Below are 25,961 nucleotides of genomic sequence, written 5' to 3'. Positions count from 1 at the left end.
CTTCCAACAACGCACCCTGGTCCTCCTTATTTCGTGACTTAACAACTACAAGACTTAGTAGCAACTGTGTCTCATCATCATCTTCCTCATCTTTATCCCAAATTTGCCGTTCACCACCATCATTGGTGGTGAATGTGCATGGTATCCATGGGTGCTCTAAGTTTTGTGCATCACTAAACAACATGTCGTCCTATCCCTCTTGGAGCATTCAGGTTGAGAGGCCACAATCAAGAAATGATGTAGTAAAGAGCTCCTCAGAGTGTTCTAGTGTGGGATCACTAGTCTCCTGGGAGAATTAAGTGATCCAGACTTTAGGCAGGTGAGATTGGACCGCGTGGAAGACTGTGTGGTGCTGCCAAGCCTGCTGGCAGCATTATCTGCTTTCCAACCAAGCACCTGTTTGCACTGCTCTGGCTTCAGAAGTGGTGTATCATGCATCCCTGCAAAGTGGGATAGTAACTGATCTGTCGTGGATGGGCATGTTTCTTGTGCTCCAGCAACAGGTGTACAGTAGTCGCACCTACCCCATGTCCTTAGCATCTGCGTGCACCATCATCCGCACTTCCACTTCCCCGTCCCTTAATGCATGTCTTATGCATTTTGTAATTGCTAGTCTCTTGAAAACAAGTTTATTTTTAGTAAAAGAAAAAATGGTCATTTGCAGCAATCACGGCAGTTTTTGTGAATTTACTCCACCGTAATGTAACAGAATGCAAACACGTATGGATGACAATCAAATTCAATCCAGAAAAATGTTTCAATGCTTTTGTTCACTTTTAGAGATCACAGAAATTTACTGCATAATATGGAATAGTGTACGGCTGAGAAATGTAGCCCAGGAAATTGTTTCAATCAAAAAGGACCTCAAAGCACATAATACTTGATGGATCAAAATATATTTAATTTTTCCAGCCCTTGCAAAAAAAATCTGCAGTTATATATTTTCCAACAGACTGCACAGGCCTAATCCCCATCTACAAACTGGATTCTGTCACGCTCCCTGCTCCTGTGACCCTCTCTCCCTCCCTAGGCTAAATGCAGATGGTATGTGCTGCAAACTATTAGCCCTTGGAATGGCTGTTAGTTTGATGGTTCAGGTTCAGCACCAGTATCTACACTACAGGCCTCTGATTCACTATATTGTGCACACACAGGCCTGGACAAGTACTCTCTCCCTCCAATACGAAGTGTCAAAGAGCTGTGCAATGGTGTCAGTGTGCTGAGCAGGGTGGCACCTGTCCTTTTCTAACCTTTGATGTCACATGGTCAGCCAATCACAGTAATGCCACAAACAAGAATGCTATGGCATTACAGTGATTTACAATCAATCCCCGCATGCTTATTGGCTGCATAACAGGCGGCAGAGATGCGGGGTGGGGACTCAAGTTTTACATCAAGCACCGCGCATTACTCGCTGAGTAACGAGGACATCCGAGCATCATGACACTCGAGTAATAATAGAGTATCACAGAGCATGTTTGCTCATCCCTAATTACTACATGTGTATCTATTTTAGGAGCATTAAACTTTTGTATTTAATAATGGGCAGAAGGATGGGTGTCCATCTACATTTTATGTAAATTCTGTAATCTCATGACATGCGTGTATAACATGTGGCGCCCCGGAGGGTTCAGTCGCCACATTGGTACTGCACCTCCTCCTGAGGTTTGGTACCCCACCATCCAGGTAAGGTGGAGACACCTGACCACACTCCAACATCTGCATCCCACACAACATAGTATTGTAGCAAAGCACCCTTTGGTGGCTCCTTGCTTGGAACACGAAGCGTGCTGGGAGGCGGGTGGAGTTTAGTCTGCACCAAAAGAGCCTGAAGAGTTGAGGATTTAGTCAGTCAGTCTGACAGAGTGAGTGGAGGAGTCAAGATCCCGAGTGGGATGGATGAAGGAAGTGCTGCAGCCAACCACAGTGACCTGGGTCCGCTGGCACAGGAAAGAGACATTGATGGGAAGCCTGACTCTCTCCATAAGAATGAAGGATTAGTACGGAATGTAAGGAGAGGAGGACTAAGGATCAGGGTTAGAGCAGAACCCTTCCCAAGTTCACAGGGCAAGGCCGGGGTCCGGTCCCCGAGGTTGTTTGGATACTAATGGTCCTGCGACAGACACCGGAGGAATAGACGTTGTCACCACTTTATTCCCACACAAGACTTGGGGGCACAACAGCAATGATAGTGAGCCGGGACTTGGTAGCAAGGAGTCCCCGAAGCAGGCTACAGCTGTCTGCCGTACAAGTAGAGTTCATAGGAACATCTGACAGGAGGAACTCCAGTGTAACTCAGTACTGAGAGTACTTCACTATAGGCACAAAAGGGAGATGTTCAGAAAAGGCACGCATGTTGGCGGAGTGTTGGAACGGGGTACTTCATCTTGTCTGGGGGTTGGCTGAGCTCCTGACCTGGAGGACACAGCATGGATGCGGGCACCTATATGCACAACAGACTGAGTAAAGCTTTGGAACCTCATGCCCTGTTGTCCTCCACTTATTCCTGCGCCAACACACTCAGCACTGCTACATCGCTGTGCCTGGCACCGCACCATCTACATCTCCTCCCTATCTCTTCACCTACACTGCCCTGGGACTACAGCCCTACCTGTGGAGGGCCACAACATCCTTGCTGCACCACACCATCTGTCCCAGAGGATCTGTCTGAAGCGTCGGCTTAACATTTTCCTTACCGAACACCACAGGTGGCGTAACAAATCATTCACTCATAAACTTTAATTAGCATCTGCACACTCAACATTCCCCTTTTTACAATGGATGCCCAGGGCCACGGACCGGGTCACAGCTACCGTGACAATTCCTACTGAAATCCACCGGGCCCGGCTCCGAGTACCCCACAGTACTACATTATATCTCATCTCTGTATTTTATTTTTGGTGTTACATGTACTACATTATCTGTACTCAAAGAGGTAAGCCTGTGTTATCTAGGAATGGGAATATTTACAACACAATTTACAGGAAAATGTGTCTATAATTTTGGTTTGAAATTCGAAATCTAAAAAGATATAAAATAAAATATTACACTATCATATTACATACTTACCATTTCATGAGCAAGTATTCTTTACAAACTGGATGCGACAAGAGTTCCACACGGTTGTGTTGTACCATAGCCTATAGTAGTAAATGAGGAAAAATTACAGTTTGCCACTTACTGTATATCTTTACAATAACACGAACTGAGAGAACATGACATTTACACATTGGAAAAGATTGTTACAGTTTTCATAGAGTTAAATGATAGTATTAATACAGTTAGCTTCCCCTAGTTATTGCATGTTTGTGCTGTATTTTTTGGGGGATATTAAGACGCACTGGACCATAAGACGCATCTAGATTAAGAGAAGGAAATTAGAAAAGAAATGGAAGCAAAAAATGTGGTCAATTCTGTACTAATATCCCCTATCCTGGTATGTACGGCCTTTCATCCCTATCCTGGTATGCATGGCCTCCTCATCCCTATTCTGGTATGTATGGCTCCCTCATCCCTATCCTGGTATGCATGGCCCCCTCATCCCTATCCTGGTATGTGTAGCTCCCTTATCCCTATCCTGGTATGCATGGCTCCCTCAACCCTACCCTGGTATGCATGGCCTCCTCATATCTATCCTGGTATGTATGGCCCCCTTATCCCTATCCTGGTATGCATGGCTCCCTCATACCTATCCTGGTATGTATGGCCCCCTCATCCCTATCCGGGTATACATGGCCCCCTCATCCCAATCCTGGTATGCATGGCTCCCTCAACCCTATCCTGGTATGCATGGCCCCCTCATCCCTAACCTGATATGCATGACCCCCTCATCCCTAGCTTGGTAAAAATGCCCCCCTTAACCCTAGACTGGTAGGCATGGGACGTCATGCGCTGCTTACAAGCAGAGGTCAGCTGCTGGGATACTCACTGCTCTGCACACCAGGACTATGTGCTTGGAGAGTAGTGAATATTCATTTCTCTTGAATAGCGGGCACACTGTTAGCCTCAGCAGCCGGCTTCCTGCAGCTGCCGGGCATTCATGTGTGCCCACTACTAAAGGGAATGACTATTCATTGCATTCCACACCTATGGAGAGCAGTGAATATTCATTCCCTTAAGTAGCAGGTAGCAGGCATGTGAAACGCCTGGCAGCGAGTTGCTGAGGCTAACAGTGCGTCTGCTATTAAAGAGAAATGAATATTCACCGCTTTCCAATGCCATGGGTGAGGAATGCAGTGAATTTAAATTTGTCTTTAGCAGTGGGCACAGGAGTTAGCCGCCGGCTCCGGCCTCCTGTGACCCGCTTCTCCACCACAGTCAGTCCCCCCTCTCCATCCACAACCAAAGCAGGTACATCTGGACTATAAGACACCCCCTCCCCCATTTTCCGCTACATTTTTGGAGGAAAACAGTGTGGCTTATAGTCCAAAAATAAGGCAGGCTTTCTGGCTTTGAAGCATACTGTGTCCTATCACACAAAGCCTTTTGATAAGAATGGTGCACATTCCAGGTTAATAGGTTTCTAAAACTGTCCTGATTCTCATGCTAACTTACCATTCAATTTTTTTTCAGTGGGTGATTTCTCTTCATCAGCATTCCTCTATAGATACAGGAACTTCTCCCCTCCCCCCATCATACCAGCACACATTGCTACTGGCATTGACCACAAGCTTGAATCCCTTGATTAGAAGCTCCCCTCTGTTTTGCCTTTTAACTCCTGAAAGGGAATATGTCACAAGGTTTTTGTCTATTAATCTGAGAGCAACATGATGTAGAGACAGAGACCCTGATTCCAGCGATGTACTTGCTTAGCTGATTCCTGTGTATTTGGTAAAAATCACAGTTTCAGCAGGAGATTATCACTAAAGGACTAATGAACCTGAAGCCACATAGTCCTCCTTATTCACGAGCTCTGTGCAACCCGGCCCCCAGCACAGATTGGTAGCTTTCTGCCTATGCACAGTGCACCCTGAAAGCTATGAATCAGTGATGTAGGCAGAGTTATACAGAGCTTAGCATTCAAAAAACTGTTAGATCTGCAGCAGATTATACAGTCATTTTATCAGAGTCTCTGCTCTATATCATGCTGCTGTCAGCTGGGGAAGCAAAAATTATGGTGAGATATTCCCTTTAAGTACCGGACAATATTTCATTTTTATTTTTGTTTTCCTCCCCATATTCCAAGAGTCATAACTATTTTTTTTTCTGTCTACATAACTGTATGAGGACGTTTTTTAGTGGAAATAGTTATGGTATTGAATTTCATCATTAATTTTAGCATTCCATGCCCTGGAACATTGAAAGAAAATCCAAGTGCAATTTTGAAAAGAATGCAATTCTGCCATGTTTTGTTTTCAGTTTGTTCACCGTTCATTCTGTAGCAAAAATTACTCTGGAACATGATTATTCTTATTCTCCAGGTCAGTACAATTACATAGATACCAAACTAGCATAATCATTTTTTTAATGAAGTTGTGAAAAAAATGTAGATATTTTTTCTGCATTTTTATAGGGAGGAGTGGTGGCCGAAAAAACGCAGTTCTGCTGTTATGATTACTGGTCTTGTTAAGGCTTTTATCAAATGGGTTAATTTTATATTTTGTTAGACCGGCATTTAAAAATAAAGAAATAAAAAGGAATCCTGTTTGTTATCATTGTGAATTTAATAAGGGAAAAGGAAGATGATTCAATTTTTTTTATATATTTAAAAAGTGGATGTATTTTTTACTTTATCTTTTAATCTTTCTGGGAGACTTAAACAGACAGAGGTCTGGTCACTTATACTGTAAATTGCAATATAATAGTTTTGCAATGTATAGTGAATATCTTGGGTTCCTTCACAGAAGTACTAAGATGGCAGAGACGGGGGGCAGGTTGATGGTTGCCATAGCCGATTGTGGAGCACTGGCAGGCGTTCCATTTCAACACTGCTGTCAGAGATTGAAAGTGGGGTTTAAAGAGTGTATTTCACCTGTATAACATTTTAAGCTGCAAACAAAAGAATACAGCAGCACTCTGTAAGTGATAATATGTATGCAGACATTGAATATATGAAATTTGGACTGTCCTACTGCTATATAAAATATACTGTTCCAATTCATGAGAGCCCACAAGCCACAACAAGCTGTACCTTTCTTTGATCGGATAAATGTGATATTTATCAAACATGCCTCTCCCTCTTGCTTGTATGTTATGCAGACATAGCAGCTTGCAACTGTTCACGCTTTAATTTTTTTTCTTTTTTCTGTTCGGACTTGCTGGTTGCCCTATCCTAACTCTCTAGAATGCTGTTTCTCCTGTAGCCACTGCACCCACGCCAGTCATGCATCTTCTGGTTGGCCACTGTGGTGTATAGTGGTGGACAGCACTACTGTTGTTGGTGATCATTCTCTCATGTTTCTGTAAGAAACAGCTCTCAAAATAGAGCAATTTAAAAAGAAAATCAGTGACAACAAGCCCTAACTTCTCTACATTCAAAACAGTACTCTTGTTCAGTGTCCAGGAAAAAGAGGATCATTTTTTGAAAATCTTGATTAAAAAAGCCTTCGTAATTGCCTAATCATTTTGTAATTAGCAAGCTATCTGCAAACCCCCCAAAAAAGGAAAATATCTCACTCTTGTTGAGGAGTGACTGATTTGTAGGGCGCAATAGGTGCACCACATAGGTGCATTACCGTGAAAAAACTCCACAGTCTCAAAGGTTCAACCTTCTATACTTGGCTCAAAAGTGGTTGCAACCTGAATCTTCATCTCAGCGCAGATGAGAGTCAGCGCAATCCTCGGTTGCCAAGGGAGGTCCCAGGAATGCCAATGACCAGATGAGCTATGGTCGAAAGGTACCAGGCAGTCAAGAGCTCCTTGGGGAGGCAAGGTTTTTAACATCACCATACTGGGATTCTGAAAGGGGGTCTGACATCCAAAAGAAGGAACTAGAGTTACATCCAGTGGGTGTCCGAGGGCCCAGGAAGAGTCAGATTTGTTGCCAAAGGTCACATATTATAATGTGATTTGTTGAAGGTGTCACACCCCAGGCCACATAGCTGCCTGTTGCTCCATGACCACTGAGCCAATGGACTGTAGCATAGGCGCTGCTCATATTTTGCATACCTTGCCTGCAATACTGTCCCTCAACGAGTTGTGGGGCCATAGGCATGTCCCATATGAGTGAACAAAGTGCAAATGACTGGTCTGTTGGACTCAGGAACTTTGGTAACCTTAGTGAGGGCTTAAATTCCTCATTGGCTAATTCCTGTAATTCCTGGGAAGATGCTGTATCGATGGGGACGCTAAAGACTACCTTGTGGCCAGAGTGGTCAAAGACACACACTACAGCACCAAGTCCCATGAGGTTGGTGCAGTCAAGGACCTATTATATCCTGTTATAATAGGACAGGACTTGGCTTTATTCTGGTACTAGAGGGAGAAATCCTGGTTGGTCTGACGACAGCCTGGCTGCTCTTAAAGAAACCTTGTTGCAAGCCACAGCTGCCAACTTTCCATTTTGTGTGCTTGTTGGTGAAGAGGATGAGGCAGGATCTCCATAGGCCAACATCCCAGACCTGGAAGTGTCCAGGGGAAGCTTTGGAACCACTCAACCCATTAATTTAACTCTGAAAGGGGCATTTGATAATGTGACTGTACTCAATGGTTTTGCTCAGGAGTTGGGGGCTGACACCCGATATCGTTATTTTTGCCATAAATTGGGAGGTACTATATCAGGTCACCAAGCAGAGGGGTAAGATAATCAAGCAGTTATTGATGCCAGGGGCATATAGACGCAAGGTGTTAGATATGGCTAATACTCATGATAGGGGATCATCTGGAGGTAGACAAAACCCAGGAACAGATACTCTAGATGTTCTACTGACCAGGTTGCCACTGAGAAATCATGAATAATTAAAGGTCCTATACCACATGCCAGCTGACCTCCCAAGTGGCTCACTTCTGTAGTCCCTTAGAGCCATTGCCAATCATTGAGGTTCCATTTAAACTAGTGGGACCCCTGTTAAGTCTGCCAGAGGGAATCTGTATATCCTGGTGGTCCTGGACTACTCTACACGGTATCTGGAGGCCGTACCACTACGAAACTCCTACTCCAAGTGTATAGGTCAGGAGTTGGTTGATATCTTTTCCAGATCGGTATTGCCTAAGGAGTTTCTAATGTCTCAATAGACTCCATTTATATCAAAGGTGATGAGAGAGTTATTCAAAACCCTGCACATCACACAACTCGGGACCTCAATCTACCATCGAAAGATGAACGGTTTGGTTTTAATAAAAGCTCGAAGGCCATGATACAGAAAGACAGTTGAGACTGGGACTGTCTCCTGCCATATCTTTTATTCTCCATCAGAGGCATTCCATAGCTCTCTACTGGTTTCCCCACATTTGAACTGTTGTATGGCTGACACCTCTGTGGACTTGTGGATCTGGCGAAGGAAACCTGGGAGGCGGAGCCTACATCCTACAGGCGTGTAATTGAACAAGTGGCCAGATGTAAGAGAGAGAATTGCTCATTGTTAAAAAACACTTCCTTAAAGCACAAGAGGCACAGTCGAGGGTGCACATTAGATCGGTGAGGGTGAGACACTTAAAGACTGTGGATCGGGTTCTGGTCCTGGTAACTACAGTGGAAAGCAAATTTCTGGCCAAAGTGGCAGGGCCCCTATGAAGTAGTTGAAAAAGTGAACATCAGCTATGAAGCCCTATCAGGGGTACCAAGTAAACCTGATTAAGCCAGGGAGCCGGTGGAATCTCCTGTTCTCAGAATTACCGGGCTGTACTCTGATCATAGAGCATGAGGCTCTCATATCAGAGCCGCATGTTCGGGTGAACTTGAAGCAGTATCAGATTGAGGTGATCTCGAAAGAGGTGAAGCTGATGCTGAGCCTAGGAGTCATTGAAATGTACAAGAGTGGCTGGTCCTGTCCCACAGCCTTAGTGCTGAAACCAGATGGAAAAGGGTAGTTTTACAATGACTATAGTAAGCTAAATGAGATCTCTAATTTCAATACATATCAAATGCCCCATGTCAATGAACTGATTGAAAGGCTAGGGCTGCCCCTACACATTACCAGACTTCACCTCACGAAAAGGGTATTGGGAAAATCCCATGTCCCAAGATTCCAAAGAGAAGACTATTCTCAACACCAGACAGTTGCTTCCAATACCCAAGGATGCGGTTTGGGTTGCAAGGAGCTTCAGCTACCTTCCAGAGAGCCTAGGACCGGATCCTAGCTCCCCACAAGAAGTATGCCACCTACCTGGATGACATCATGATTTCAGCCAGGATTGGGGAGGTCACCTAAGCAAAGTCCTGTCGATACTTGATGCTCTAATGGTTTCTTGTAAACCCGAAGAAATGTCCCATGGGAATGGAGGAAGAAAAATACCTAGGCTATGCCATAGGAAGGGGTTAAATCAAGCCACAAATAAAGTTGATATGATCCAGAGTTGGCCACAACCTCTCGGAAAGAAGCATGTCAGAGCATTTCTGGGCATTGTGGGACACTATCCCTAACTTTGCCATGATAGCAGCCCCTCTGATGTATCTCCTTAAGGGGACGAAGTCAGCTAAGGCTATGTCATCTCCAGAAGATGAGACGGTCTTCCAGGGACTGAAGCTAGTGTTGGTGGCACTGGATTTTTCTAAGAAGTTTATGGTCCAGATGGATGTGTCAGTTGTTGGGCTGGACAATGTCTTATCACAAGATTTGAACGGGGCAGAGCACCTCATAATATATCTACTGTAAGCTGTCATCCTGCTAGAAGAACTACTACATAGTGGAGAAGGAATGACTGGCCATCCAGTGGGCATTGAACAATCTAATGTACAACCTTTTAGCCAGGAAATCAAGGCTAGTATCATACCATGCCCTTCTGAGGTGGATGGAGGAGAAGGGGAACAATGCCCTAGTTACCAGGTGTTTCCTAGCACTTCAGGATTTTTTCTTCCATATACAGCATAGGTCCGGAAAACTATATGGCAATGTTGACGCTTTCTCGAGAATCTATTCTTTGATGGCAGAAGGTGCCAAGCCCACTGGCTTTGGGCACTGGGGATATGCAAGATGACCGCCTGACAGGTCCTTGAGGAGAGATGTGTATTATCAAGGCTGGTAGGCTCAGTGACGTTAGTCTGGAAAAGCAGGCTCCAGCACACGCAGTGCTGAGAGAGTTAATACAGCATGTCCATGGCCCAGCTTACGAACAGTCAAAGAGACAGGTGGGACTGGCTGCTCACATATCCCCACCCCAGGGGCATGGTACAGCACATTAAAAGGAGACCAGTTGTTTCATTCAGTGTCTGTGCGAGAAGGTGTACAGACCTCCAGTATTGCTTGTCTTTGCTAAAGGACTCTAAATCTGGACTCTAACCCAAGCGGGCGAACCCGCACTACTGTATAAACTATTTATTATGTTTCACTTTGTGCCGGAAAAGTCAGGTTTTTTTGGTACTCTCAGCAGCTTATGGAAGTTTTAATAAACCAACCCGGACGTTTTACTGAATCCGCTTCCCTTGCCTACCTCAAACCCCATCTGAGTGAGTAGAAATCCTACACCATTTATACAATTTAGGTATCCAAAAAATTCTTATACTACAGTGTTGTCTACCTCTGATTACCATCCACTTTCGAGTAGCCAGGTCGTTGAAATAGTTTTTTACATATATTTTTTGTTCTGGTGCTGGATTTCTCCACTTAAAAAAAAAAAACCTTTGTTTCTATTACAGAGCTGAAAACATGTTCAATTGACTTGTAGCTTAACTCATAGTGGTCTAAACATATTTTACAGGCACTTAGAGGCTTTTTAATTATGTGATTGTACAAATTTTTCCACTATGAATTGAACTTTGGGAAAAATTTGACGATTTATAAATTCAGATGATTCGCTCATCTCTGTCCACATAAAATAACCTCATGACTCATACATCAAAGCAAACTCAGAAACACATTGACTTACATTTAAAGTGGTGAGAGGCTCATAATAAACTTTGTTGGCTGTCTGGTTTTTGTTGGCTGCTAGGTTTGTGTAGCCTTTCCTTGATTTCTTAAAGGTGAGAGGGCATTGTAGGTACCGGAAGTTGTACTCAACCTTAGGAACAAAAAAAGTTAATTAAAATTTGCTAATTATGATATCTAAATCTCTGCTGCCTACATTGTTATTCATCCATGCACAGATTCAAATATTTGATTTTTCCTGAGAGTGCAGAAAATGTTTCACCATACGATCATATTTAGTTCACACGTGATTGTTACTCCCTTGCTCAAAAACCACCAGACATTAATTTCACCTTCAAATAATCTGATAATCCTAAAGATTCACAAACTTTCCCCACTCACAGACATGTGATATTAGATCATTTTCCTCACTTAAAAATATCATGGTCTAATATTTTTGACTAATTTGTTTTACTTGGTTCTCTATATTCAGGACTGATGTAGTTTTATGTAAAATTTAGTTAGTAATTGATCGTAATATGCACATAGGCTGTCCTTGTTGTCACCACCACATGTCCTTTTTACTTTGCACGATGTGCTGCTATTAACAATGATTATTTTAAGCAAATGAAAAGATCAAACAAGCATTTAGCGTGTAGATTAGGTGATTTATACTGCACCGTTATTTGATAACGAGCGTTCTTAAGCTAGTTTCACACTATCGTTTAGCAGGGCTGCGGATGGCAGCCTTCTTCCTCCGTGAAGCCCCGCCCACTGCCTCACCTCTTTCTTCATCTCCACCTACATCTGCATGCATCCTGCGTACCCTATCTTTAACATTGGGTACGCAGGCTATGCGGATGCCTCTGCATGCATCATTTTGATATTTTGATGCTGTGCAGACGGCAGCAAAATGCAACACGTTGTGTTTGGTGCAGCATCAAAACGATGCATGCGGAGGCATCCGCATACATCCGCATGGCCTGCGTACTCAATGTTAAAGATAGGGTACGCAGGACGCATTCAGATGTAGGCGGAGCTGAAGGAAGAGGTTCGGCAGTGGGCAGGGCTTCATGGAGGATGGAAGAAGGAAATAGGCTACCATCTGCAGCGCTACAAAACACTAGTGTGACGCTAGCCTTAGACTGCACAATGACCGGGAACAAGAGTTCCTAACTGCACCTTAACATTGATTTCCAAAATAAAGTACACAAGCCTCTTAAAGTCTAAAAGATCTATTTAATAACATTTGTGACTCTCGGCCATTTCCGTGATTATGTCCTCACACATGATTTTGCAGCATTTGTTTTGGACAGCCCAGGAGCAAACCTCCATACACATTCACCTTTTCTCAGATACATCATTTTCCATTGTTCTCAATGTCAGAGACAAAACAATAAATTATAGCGCCAGATGGTGACTGAATAAGATGTGTTTACATTTACGACAGATACCACCGTAGCCTCACTTATCCCATCAACGCTTAATGTTGTTGTATTTTTAATTATACCAGGAATAATAGCGCTGGTGTTGTGTGCTATGTGTCACTCTCTTTGAGCAATATATATCAATATATACAATACTTTGCAAAAGTTTTTGGCAGGTGTGGAAAAACTGCTGATAAGAAAGAATGCTTTCAAAAATTGAAGAGCTAATAGACTATTTTTAGATTTTTGCCAATTAATAAAATGTAAAGGTGAATAAACAAAAAAAAACCCTTTAAATTAATTCTCACTTTGACTTCAAAGCAGCATCTTTTCCTCTAGGTACACTTGCACACAGTTTTAGATGAACTCAGCAAGGAGGTGGTTACAAACATCTTGGAGGACAAACCACAGATCTATCTTCTGTGCATGTAGACTTGCACAAATCTTGTTTGGAGTTGTCCTGCTGCAGAAAAAATTTGGAGCCAGACTCCTCCCTAATTGATACTGCATGGTAGACAAATATCTGCCTGTATTTCTTACAATAGAGGACACCATTAAGATTGACCAAATTTCCAACTCCATTTGATGAAATGTAGTCTCATATTAGCAAGTAATCTCCATCATGCTTTACTGCTGTCCAGCTACCCTCTGTTCCAGCCAAAAATGTCACATTTCGACTCAGTCCAGAGCATCGGCTTCCCAATTCTTATGGTTTTGTACACAGTTAAGTCATTGACCTTGCTTCCATGTTGAAGGTATAGCTTTTATTCTTAAATGAAAACCACTTTTGGCCTGACTATTTTGAACAATACATGGGTGTAGCTGGTTTCATACAAATAGAGAAAAAGACCAGCACATCCAAGCTAGTGTGAACAGGTGCCAACCAAAAAAAGCATATTAGTTAAAAAAAAGATAAAGGTTGCACCATGATTTACCAAGAATGATTACTCTAAAACATAGAAACTGCATTACTGCCATAGAAAATGCCATTTTCTATGACACTGAAACTGCATTACTGCCATAGAAAATGCCATTTTCTATGACACTGAAACTGCATTACTGCCATAGAAAATGCCATTTTCTATGGCAGTAATGCAGTTTCAATGTTCTAGATCTAGAGTAATCATTCTTGGTAAATCATGGTGCAACCTTTATCATTTCTTAACTTGTAGCTGATTTCAGCCAGATCTGAGCTGCTGGCACTGCTGAACATCTTCCTATTTCACAGGAAAGTATAATGTACTTTTTTTTGCTGCACTAATTTTCCTTGGTCAACCAGTGCATCTATGATTCCAATGTTGGCTATTTATAATGTAATAACATCAGAAATGCATCTGATTGGATCAAAATTTATATTGAAGAATAACACTGACCTAAAATATACAGACAAAGTCATTAAGAACTAGTTTCAGCATAAAGAGGAAGTGATGATATGGCCACAACAGAGCCACTGATCTCAACATCATCGAGTCTGTCTCAAAGAAGAGAGAGAAGGATTTGTGCATGCGAACACTGTGGCTCTCCATGATGTTGGGAACAACCTCCCTGCCGAGTTCCTTCAAAAACTGTGTACCACTTGTTAGGAGTCAGGTTCCTGCGTCTGCTCTGCAGGAATCCAGACCCTTACATTCTACGGTCTCTTGCTCTTTATCTACCGCAGAGGAGATTGCCTTGCAGCAAATCTCTCCAGGGGCTAAGTCCCTCTGTCCTCCTACTGAGCATGCTCATGAGACGGTTTCCCATTGGAGATCGGGAGTCATGTGCTCAGGTCCTGCTCCAGATCTCATTGGTCCATCTCGGAGATCTGGAAGCTTCCGGAAGGTCCCGGCTGCTATAAAAAGCACGCATGGCCGTTCCGCCATGCGCTAGTATAGACTATACTGCTATGTGTGAATAGTGACGGATGAATGATTCTGGTGACTGACTTATTATGAAACCCCTTCCCTCTGATATTACGCATGTGATTAGGGAATTAGCTCAGTAGTCTGCGCCAGTCTGTGGCAAGCCTTAGGCCACTGTGCACACCGCACCTCTGCGATAGCGTCCGACATAGAGCCTGCTTTGCAGCTGTGTCCTCCAGCGGCAGTGTCCTGCGCCGCGCTGCAGTTGCAGCCCTTCTTGGCATTCGCAGTAGCAACGCCGCACTCACGGTAGGTGACGCAGCCCCTCTGTCTTAGTTCCTGCTCCTGTGACCTGATACCGTGTGTGCATTTACCTGAGGTCTGTGACTCTAACAGGCTCAGCCTTTTTTTGTATGTTTTTGTTGTGGCGCCTCTGTGTGTGAACAGAGCCCGCTCTGCGCACTTCGGGTGAAGTTGAACCCGTGCGCATTATACCGCCATATTGCTCGTCTGCCATTACTCAGCAGCGGTTGTAACACCTACTGCACGGTGAACCCCGGGCAGCGAACGAACTTTATTATTATTTTTATTTAGTGCGTTCCGCCGTTCCTAACACCACTGTACCTTGAAGAATTGATGCTTTAATGATAATTTTAATGCAAAGGGCGGTCACCCCAAAGATTGATTTGATTTAGATTGTTCATTCACTTTGCCTTTTGTTCATTGCTAAAAGTAAACTATTAACACGGCATTCTTAATTTGCAGCTTTTTTTTTTACATGTGTCTAAAACTTTTGTGCAGTAGAGCATATGCACATAGGGCAATATAAAGCAATAAACGATAGCTAACACAATGTGCACTGTGGGAACTCACATAATAATCCCAGTTTTTCTTGTCCCCTTGTGATTCAATCATACATCTATCCAACAGAGTCTAGAAGGCAAAGTAAAATCACAACATGGTTATGGTTAAGTTCATAAGTAGAGAGATTTTCTCCTGCAGATATAACCCCAAATACACATTGCATGGGGATTTTGCTGTAAGTTTTCATTCAGATTTTCCAGCAGATTTCACCCTTTTATATCTACAACATAATTGTCAGCCTAAATACTAAGCAGGTTTTTATTCAGCTTAATTTAACTACAGGAAATATAAACTTAAAGAGGTACTCCCATTTCCAGGATCCTATCCTAATATGTAGTATATATAATAATAATATTGGCAAACATCTCCAATTAGAAATGTAGTATAGTTTTTCTAATTTACAATGTCTCTTTTCCTCATGTGCAGGCATTGCAGGACCTTAGGTATCCATAGTTACAACCACTAGCAACTAGCTAACTAACTGTCGCTATATCAGTGGTCGTAACCATGGATACCTAAGGTCCTGCAGTGCCTGCACATGAGGAAAGAGACAAAGCAAATGAGAAAAAATGATGGTTTTGCCACTGTTCTTGAGATGCCACCGGCGTCTTTTAGGACTTGTGCACACGTTGTTGATTTGGTGCATTTTTGCCATGCAGATTTGCTAGCAAAACCCAAAGCAATCCTGATGCCAGCAAAGTGAATGAGAAACCAGAAGTGTTATGTACATATTGAGTATTTTTGACTTGCAGATTTGGTGAAGAAAATAATCTGCAGCTTGTCAATTCTCTGTGCATTTTTGCCAATGTTTTTTGCTCAAAGCGGTCAAAAAACGCAGGCAAAAAATGCACCAAAAAGTGCATTTTTGCAGCTACGTTTTTCCTGCCAAGAGAAGCAGAAATGATGCAGAAATTTCTGCATCCATTTACTCAACATGTGCACATAGCCTTACTCTCTACCTCCAAGCAGAACCTGCCTTTTAACCGCTTTAGGGGTTTCGAATCTCAAAAATATGCAACTATGTAAAAAAAAACAACTCCTATTTACCAGCTTAATCTTTCTGCGCTGCTGAATTAGGGACTGGTGGACACAACAGAATTTTCTATTAGTCTCTCCTGTAGTCAGGTTTGGTAAAAATATATTTACACTATGTATATTGCAATTTCACTGAAAATATGTTTCACACAGATTTCGATGTGGAGTTTTCTTTGAGTATGCCATAAATCTGTGGCAACAATCCAGGAGAAATCTGCAATATATGAAGTATGCTGTAGACTTGGTAATATGCAACATGCCATAATTTCACATATAAGCAAGCCAATAACAAACAATAAAAGGGAATCTGTCACCAGGTTTTTGCCACCTGATCTGGGAGCAGGATAATGTGCAGACAGAGATCCTGATTCCAGTGCTGTGTCACTTACTGAGCTGCTCAGTTTAATTTTAATAATATCCTGTTGATAAATCCTTGATTTTATCATTAGACGACTAGTAAACCTTCTGCCCAGTAGTCAAGCATATTCATGAGCTCTGTATAACTCTGCCGCCAACACTGATTGGCAGTTTTATGCCTACACTGTGCATAGGCAGAAAGCTGCTATTCAGTGGTGTAGGCCGGGTTATGCAGCGCTCGGTATTCAGAGAAATGATAGATCTGTAGCAGATAAAGTGATTTTAACAAAATAACTGCAAATCACCCAGTAATTGACATATCACTGGAATCAGAAAATAAGCTCCTACATCATGCTGCTCTAAGGCCAGGTTCAGACTTGCAAGAAACTCGCACAGGTCTCGCATCTCAATACCCGGCACTCGGGACCAGAGCACTCAGCTGCATAGAAATACATGCAGCTGCACACTCCAGTCCGAGTGCCGATGGCAGTGCTGGGTATTGAGATGCGAGACTCGTGCAAGTTTCTCGCATGTCTGACACTGGCCTCAGATTACATAGCAAAATCCTGGCGCCGATATAGTTTAATATAAGCACAAATTACAGATGTATATTTTTTATCATGTTCAACAAAATCCTCACCTTTAAGCTTTCTGGTAGATAATTTACCATTTCCAGAATTGGACACTTATAAGCAGAACTGTCTGAAAATGTAACAAGCACTTCCTCCCACCTACAATAAAACAGCAATGATATGAAATTATATCTGCCAACACCAAAGTTCTGCATATATACAGATATAGCAAAAGTAAAAAAGTCCAACACCCCACGAATAGTATCGTTGGCACTTGTTACATCTCTACATGCACATTTACATATTTGCACAATCAACTACATTGACTTTTTCAAAGGTAACTTAATAAGAAATAACTTCGATAAAATCTCTCACACAGTACACTCACTAGATTAAATAAAAAAGGATAAATAAAATAAAAAGAGTCCTAACTAGTGATGAGACTACTTCATTCATGCATAGCTAGCATCAGTCATGTCCAATGTTTGTGACTGGTGCTGCAAATTAGATTCTGTTATTTGCAACACCAGACACCACACATAGCTCTATATATAAGACCGGAGTCACCTTTTCTGAGGTGGCTGGGGGCAGATTTTTTTAGCCAGGGGCCCCAAAAACAATGGTCCCTCTCTAGGCTACTTGTCATGATCCAGGTTGCACAAAGTAACCATTTTTTCCCCTTGGCTGTGTGCCAAAGGTGGTTTTGCCCCGGTGGCCATTAGGGTCATTACACTTTGGTTACCTTAGTTTGTGCACGTAATTATGTATCAGGTGTGATAGCTCTATAAGAGAGTATCAGGTGTGTTAATAACTGTTGGTGATAAAGTATTCATTTGCAAGCAAGCCTGGGTGAAGGATGGAGCTAAAGGAGAGTCACAGGCAGCTCAGTGAGATCCCTGGAGTGTCAGCTATGGTGTCTGCAAGGAGTGCTGGCATGGCGTGGTAGAAAAATTCTTAATAAATATAATTCTGGATTAATTATTCAACGGCTCATATACAAAAAAATTAATCCTTAAAAGATACTTTATTAACCAATCATTAAAAAGTTTTCAAAACTTCAAGAAACAGGCAAACAAAAATAGGCTTATTGCTGATTTTCAAAATCCAGCCACAAACACTAGAGAGTCGTTCCAATGTCAGGTAGAGGGTCACAAACCTATTTGTCCCTATAGGGCCCTATATCTCTCTCCTACCTGACAGCGGAGGTTGGCACCCTCTTGATACGCAAATGGCGCCCCCGCTCCTCGGCGGCTCTCCCTAATCACCCTGTTGACTCCTATCTAAATGACATCAGCTTGGAGTACAACAGATGGCCGGGGACAAAAATATAATAGATAATAACCCCATGCCACAAACCACCAAGACAAAAATATAAGGAATAGTAACTGGAAAAAACTCTAATTTTTGGCAGATTTGTAAACATTTGCTTTGGGAGGAAAAGGGGTCTAAATAACCCTATTTAGGTGTCTCCCTGCCTGACAGCGGAGCTTTTACACCCTACGTTACTCTGGTGCCCCCGCTCCACGTGGGCTGACCCTTACTGACCCCTACACTTCTCACCCAGAAAGAGGAAAGAGGGTGTCAGAACATATGGCCAAGGGAGACAGGGGTAATAACTTAGAATTATCCCTGAAAAAATCCCCCCCAAAGACAAAAAATGTTTTAATAATAATAATAAAAAAAAAAATAAAATGTATCTGCAAACTGATGTATACAGTGTATGGGATAATAGTGCATTAGCAAAGGCACTTGCAAGTAAAGGGGGTAAGATATCAATCAGAACAGATACACAATCATTTAAATGTTCTTAAGCAGCATTAATGTACATTTCTCACGTCACAAAACGCTGCTATTGCCTCTAATCCCCAACAACACATTTTTCATATTGCATCATGCCCAAAACAATGAGCCATTGATCGATCAGGCTCAAAATTGCACTGTCCCAAAAAAAAAAAAAAAAAAAAATCAGCAAATTAACAAATATGTAAAAACTTAGCTCATGGCCACTGAAAAATCACCTCAATATATATAGTAGGTGGGGTGATAGTATTTTGATACCTGCAACCAGGCATGACATCTGATGCTCGGAGGGAGCATTCATAATACATCATGGGCCTCCTGATGAACTCCTTTTACGGGAGGGAAACGCGTCGAGGCGATTTTTCATTGGCCATGAGCTAAGTTCTTACATATTTGTCAATTTTGTTGATTTAATACTTGGGGATAGTGCAATTTGAGCCGGGTGATCAATGGCTTATTGTTTTTGGGCATGAAGCAATATGAAAATATGCTGTTATGGGGGATTAGAGGTAATAGCAGCGGTTGGTGATTTGAGAAATGTTTATTAATGCTGTTTAAGAATACTCAGATGGTTGTATATCTGTTTTGATTGATACCTTACCCCCGTTATTTGAAACTGCCTTTGTCAAAGTACTATCACCCCGCCTACTATATATATTGAGGTGATTTTTCAGTGGCCATGAGCTAAGTTTTTACATATTTGTTAATTTGATGATTTTTTTTTTTTTTGGGACAGTGCAATTTTGAGCCTGATCGATCAATGGCTCATTGTTTTGGGCATGATGCAATATGAAAAATGTGTTGTTGGGGATTAGAGGCAATAGCAGCGTTTTGTGATGTGAGAAATGTACATTAATGCTGCTTAAGAACATTTAAATGATTGTGTATCTGTTCTGATTGATATCTTGCCCCCTTTACTTGCAACTGCCTTTGCTAATGCACTATTATCCCATACACTGTATACATCAGTTTGCAGATACATTTTTTTTTGTTATTATTATTATTATTATTATTATTATTATTATTATTACTACATTTTTTGTCTTTGGGGGGGGATTTTTTCAGGGATAATTCTAAGTTATTACTCCTGTCTCCCTTGGCCATATGTTCTGACACCCTCTTTCCTCTTTCTGGGTGAGAAGTGTAGGGGTCAGTAAGGGTCAGCCCACGTGGAGCGGGGGCACCAGAGTAACGTAGGGTGTAAAAGCTCCGCTGTCAGGCAGGGAGACACCTAAATAGGGTTATTTAGACCCCTTTTCCTCCCAAAGCAAATGTTTACAAATCTGCCAAAAATTAGAGTTTTTTCCAGTTACTATTCCTTATATTTTTGTCTTGGTGGTTTGTGGCATGGGGTTATTATCTATTATATTTTTGTCCCCAGCCATCTGTTGTACTCCAAGCTGATGTCATTTAAATAGGAGTCAACAGGGTGATTAGGGAGAGCCGCCGAGGAGTGGGGGCGCCATTTGCGTATCAAGAGGGTGCCAACCTCTGCTGTCAGGTAGGAGAGAGATATAGGGCCCTATAGGGACAAATAGGTTTGTGACCCTCTACCTGACATTGGAACGACTCTCTAGTGTTTGTGGCTGGATTTTGAAAATCAGCAATAAGCCTATTTTTATTTGCCTGTTTTTTGAAGTTTTGAAAACTTTTTAATGATTGGTTAATAAAGTATCTTTTAAGGATTGATTTTTTTGTATATGAGCCATGGCGTGGTAGAGTCGCAGTTATGGTGTCAGCAAGGAGTTCGTGCATGGATTGGTGGAGTGGCAGCTATGGTGTAGAGCTGCACTCAAAATGCTGGACGTTGTTGCTGAGAGCTGGACTCAAGCATGCTGGACTTTTTGTCAGAAAAGCTGGACTCATTTGCGGGACTCTGTTTCTGGACAGCTGCACACAGGTGTGGACTCTGTTTGCTCCAAGGCTGCACTATGATGCTGAGAAGGTCCATTTCTGGACAGTGCACCAAGATGTTGGACACGGTGGAGGAAAAGATGCACGCAGGTGGTAGGCTCTGTTGCTGGGAGCGTAAGCAACAGAGCAAAGCTAAGTGGTGCTTCCCTGTTTTGTTACTTTTCCTTATGTGTGTTTAGTGCAATGGTGGGATTAGTTTCCGCACCAACCAATTCCGTAGTGAGCGTTTAGGTGCAGGGCGAGTCAGGGTTTTGTGGTTCCTGATCGGCGCCCGGTGCGGAACCGGTCTAGGGAACGTTAGGAGTGTAGAGACACTGACTCAGGGGAGTGCAGGAGGTCTCCACGTCCCCGTTTCCCTATCGCAGGGCCACCATTGTTATTGTTACCCAGGTTTTCCCTTTTCCTTTGTCTTATTGTATTAGTTACTGGCCTGCGGGCCGCGTCACATAGGACAATTACACGTGCTGCGTCCTGTTGTATCAGTTACCGGCCTGCTGGCCGTGTCACTCAGGACGGGGCACGTGACACTACTAATATATGCCCTCAGTCACTGGCTTGCCCTCTCTGGCGGAGAAAATTGCGCGGGAGCCCACACAAGTGTTTTCCGTGAATTAAACCTTTAATTTAACACCTACAGATCCAAAATTTTACACAACTACAGTACTAACATTATTAGTGAGGGGCATATATAAATCTAATGGATATGTAATGGTTTACTGTATGTAAACCATGTCTCTTATCCTGTCGGGTTCTGTAATGATTTTACAGAAGCCTACAATTGAATTATCGGCTATTCTGCTATCTAGCTCTGTATGAGATATATATATACACTCACTGGCCACTTTATTAGGTACACCTGTCCAACTGTGTGTTAAGACTTAATTTCTAATCAGCCAATCACATGGCGGCAACTCAGTGCATTTAGGCATGTAGACATGGTCAAGACAATCTCCTGCAGTTCAAACCGAGCATCAGTATGGGGAAGAAAGGTGATTTGAGTGCCTTTGAACGTGGCAAGATTGTTGGTGCCAGAAGGGCTGGTCTGAGTATTTCAGAAACTGCTGATCTACTGGGATTTTCACGCACAACCATCTCTAGGGTTTACAGAGAATGGTCCGAAAAAGAAAAAAAATCCAGTGAGCGGCAGTTCTGTGGCCGGAAATGCCTTGTTGATGCCAGAGGTCAGAGGAGAATGGGCATACTGGTTCGAGCTGATAGAAAGGCAACAGTGACTCAAATTGCCACCCGTTACAACCAAGGTAGTAGAGCATCTCTGAACGCACAGTGCGTCGAACTTTGAGGCAGATGGGCTACAGCAGCAGAAGACCACACCGGGTACCACTCCTCTCAGCTAAGAACAGGAAACTGAGGCTACAATTTGCACAAGCTCATCGAAATTGGACAGTAGAAGATTGGAAAAACGTTGCCTGGTCTGATGAGTCTCGATTTCTGCTGCAACATTCGGATGGTAGGGTCAGAATTTGGCGTAAACAACATGAAAGCATGGATCCATCCTGCCTTGTATCAACGGTTCAGGCTGGTGGTGGTGGTGTCATGGTGTGGGGAATTTTTTCTTGGCACTCTTTGGGCCCCTTGGTACCAATTGAGCATCGTTGCAACGCCACAGCCTACCTGAGTATTGTTGCTGACCATGTCCATCCCTTTATGACCACAATGTACCCAACATCTGATGGCTACTTTCAGCAGGATAATGCGCCATGTCATAAAGCTCGAATCATCTCAGATTGGTTTCTTGAACATGACAATGAGTTCACTGTACTCAAATGGCCTCCTCAGTCACCAGATCTCAATCCAATAGAGCATCTTTGGGATGTGGTGGAACGGGAGATTCGCATCAGGGATGTGCAGCCGACAAATCTGCGCCAACTGTGTGATGCCATCATGTCAATATGGTCCAAAATCTCTGAGGAATGCTTCCAGCACCTTGTTGAATCTCTGCCACGAAGAATTGAGGCAGTTCTGAAGGCAAAAGGGGGTCCAACCCGTTACTAGCATGGTGTACCTAATAAAGTGGCCAGTGAGTGTATATATATATATATATATATATATATATATATATATGTATATAGAGAGAGAGAGACTATATATATGTTTTCATTAATACTTGAGGCCATGGATCCATTATATGTCCATTTTGCAAGCTGGCGAGAAAATCTCACCATATGAATGCCATACGGATGTCACATGGATGCTTAGATGCGAGAAAATCGCATTCTCGCATTGCAAACAGATGACATACGGATCACTGTTCAGGGAACATTTTTGCAATTCTCGTCCATAGAAAACGGACCGTGTTTTTATACGTTGTGTGTGACTCCAGCCTAAAAGAAAGTCTCTGAGTTTTTCTAAACTCATAGAAACAGTTTACTACATGGCTCAATTGTTTGTATAACTCCCATAGATTGGAATAGAGAGAACTTCTTTCCCATTTAATATCCACACTGATTTAGTAGCCATGTTACCAAATAACACCGGTGAGGAAAATCTCCTTTTCTGAGCAAGCAGTGCTTATCAAAAATGGTACCTGTGCCAATTGGACATTTTATGGTCCATCCTGTGAATAGTTGCTGGCTGACTATAACCTTACCCTTTGCAGCTATTTGGTAGATTGTCCATGCACCACTCCTGTTACTCCAAGATGGACTTTGAAGGGTTCTTCACTAAATCAATGAGTAGTACAAATAGAAAAACCTAAAGCAACGAAGTTATCTCTAACAAATATTCTTTATTGATCATGTCATATATAAAAATAACATGGAAACGTTTTGGCCATAAATAGTCTGTCGAGCCAGAAGGAAAAATTTGCTCTGGCTTGACAAAGACTGTCACAGAAATGTTACCATGGTTTTTTAAATGAGACATAGTTAAACCAGAATTGTTTAAGGGATAACTCCAATACCTTCCCAAGACATATTATTTCCAGAATCCAATGTTCTACCTTTCACTGTGAATTGCAGTGGAGACCACATCCTTTCTTCCTGCACGAATTGCCTCATGAATGAAAGAGGCCTCAACTGCATTTAGCGTTAACGCTGCTCCATTTTCCAGCAGAAGACCAACTGCTTTGGAATGTCCCTCAAGGGCGGCTAGATGAAGAGCTGTGTTCTACATTAATGAAGATATTTTTGTTAGTTGTCTTTTAATGCATAGAAGGACTTTATTGATCATCTTTTTTGTCTTCATATGGAATTAACTTTATGAATGGTTCTAATTCATGAATTAATATCCAAGTCCTTCCTCACATCTCCATCCCCTTTTTTTCTTACCTAGTTGGCATTCTATCTTTAATCTACCGGCTATTCCCATCATTTCATTCTCCCATGGGTCCCACAACCCAGTGTGCCTATTTTATAATATAAATGCTGTGAGGGCCTGGAGACAATAACTCGTAAAATGGAGAGACGGTGAAGATGTGATCTGACACAAAAACAGAGCTGGTAAAGGTTTGGTCTGGCACAATGGAGAGTTGGTGAAGGTGTGGTCTGGCACGCAGAAAAGTTGGTGAAAGTATGGTTGGGCACAATGGAGATATGGTAAAGGTTTGGTCCAACACAAAGAAGAGTTGTGTAAGGAGGGGTCTGACGCTTAAATGCTGCTGAATGCGTGGTACACAACACAAAAGAGCTGATGAAAGCACATTTGGGTTCACAGAAGAACTACAGAGGGTGTCGTTTAGCACATAGGAAAGCTGACAAAGTAGTAGCCTGGCATATAGAAGAGCTGTAAAGGGGTTCTCCACTTTGGACAATCCCTATTTGTCAGGAAGATCCATTTATAATAAGCAGAGTAGAATATGTCCCCCTATTATGACCCTCTATCTATTATGAGTCCTCCAGTTATCACCCTGTAATCTAGGGAGAAACCTGGCAGTAAGTGATCAGTTTTCCTGTAGATTTACCATAGGTAAAATCAACATTACATTTTACTTATACAAATTAAAGGATTGTGTAATGGACAGGTCCATCAATGACACAGAAGCTCTCTGAAACCAGAATCCTTTCTGGTTGAAAGATTGGGACACTTAAGAGAAGACCCCCATAATTCCACACTAGAATGCATAAAAAGGGGTTTTCTAAACTGAACAAACCCAAATAACTGATCATACTAATAAATGCGTATTATCATCAAGATACCTTTTCTTTGTCAGGTTTATCAATAAGTGCAATAGATGTATCCAGAAGAACCCTGATGGTACGAGTATAGCCTCCAGAAGCAGCATAGTGTAAGGCTGTCCACCCTCGATAATCACTGAAAATAGAAGAACCCAAAGCAACATTGTTTAGAAAATAGATAATAAATAGATAAATCACAGCAAAAAAAAAAAAAAATAAACAACATATTTACAAGTGTTTTCACTTCATTATTTTATAAGATAGTGGATAGTTTGGCATCTATATGACTTGACTGTTGTTGAACAGTTGGAGATTTATGTACCGCACTTTCCTTGGTGATAGGTCAATAGAAATTGGCATAAACACCTACTGGAGTAATCACACAGATGTGGCACTTTCATTTCTCGGTAAAGGGAATTGAATTAATTTGCAAGACCATTGCTAGACCAGGTTCCTATGTGAATCAATTTGCTCATCTCTACTTCTGGGTATTAGCCTAAAGGCAAGTCTAGGGAACAGGTTTGTGTAACAGGTGGAAAGTCAGAACATTTTTCTGTAAACTGTTTTCCTATTAATAGTTCCTTTACAAAAGGTGACAATTATTTCAAGAAACCTGTCACGTCATCTGTTAGACATCAGGTTTCTTCCCCTGCACAGGAGGAATCCGGAGCCTTGCCTTCTGCGGTCTCCCATTCATTCCCGGCCACAGAGGAGGCTGCTCACCAAAAACGTCGATCCCGGCGTCTTGCTCAGCCTGGTGTTGTCGGTTTGGTTGCTGCTGCCACCCCTGGTTCAGCCTTAGCAATCCACAATAGCCAGCAATGAGCAGCTTCTGGGACTAAGTCCTTCTTTCGGTCTACTGATCATGCTCGTGGGATGACCTCTCATTGGAGGTTGGAGGTCACATGCTCAGGTCCTGTTGATGCACCGATTGGTTCACTAGGAAGGTCCCAGAAGGCTGCAGCTATAAAAGGTTTGCATGGCCGCCCGGCCATGAGCTGTTTTAGGAAATAATTACAGACCATGTGGAGTGAGGATGTTGCATGCATGTATGAATGTCTCTGGTGAATGACTCATT

The 25,961-nt window shown here is 42.4% G+C and overlaps 1 protein-coding gene across 3 annotated transcripts in view; it reads right to left on the bottom strand.

Moving 5' to 3' along the window:
- The window catches only part of TRPA1 (transient receptor potential cation channel subfamily A member 1), a 255,109-nt gene that overhangs the window by 63,161 nt on the left and 165,987 nt on the right, over positions 1–25,961 (bottom strand). For all 3 annotated transcript variants that reach the window (XM_073583844.1, XM_073583843.1, XM_073583845.1), the window contains 6 exons: positions 24,905–25,019; positions 23,710–23,876; positions 17,105–17,195; positions 15,082–15,141; positions 10,963–11,094; positions 3,070–3,140 (listed from right to left, as the gene is read on the bottom strand). In XM_073583844.1, the coding sequence (XP_073439945.1) occupies positions 3,070–3,140; positions 10,963–11,094; positions 15,082–15,141; positions 17,105–17,195; positions 23,710–23,876; positions 24,905–25,019 (636 nt within the window). The remainder of the gene's footprint in view (positions 1–3,069; positions 3,141–10,962; positions 11,095–15,081; positions 15,142–17,104; positions 17,196–23,709; positions 23,877–24,904; positions 25,020–25,961) is intronic.

This window comes from Dendrobates tinctorius, unplaced genomic scaffold (assembly GCF_039654945.1).
Source record: "Dendrobates tinctorius isolate UK_male_01 unplaced genomic scaffold, ASM3965494v1 ptg000082l, whole genome shotgun sequence".
Taxonomy (NCBI): Eukaryota; Metazoa; Chordata; class Amphibia; order Anura; family Dendrobatidae; genus Dendrobates; species Dendrobates tinctorius.
This window is presented reverse-complemented; position numbering and strand designations above follow the sequence as displayed.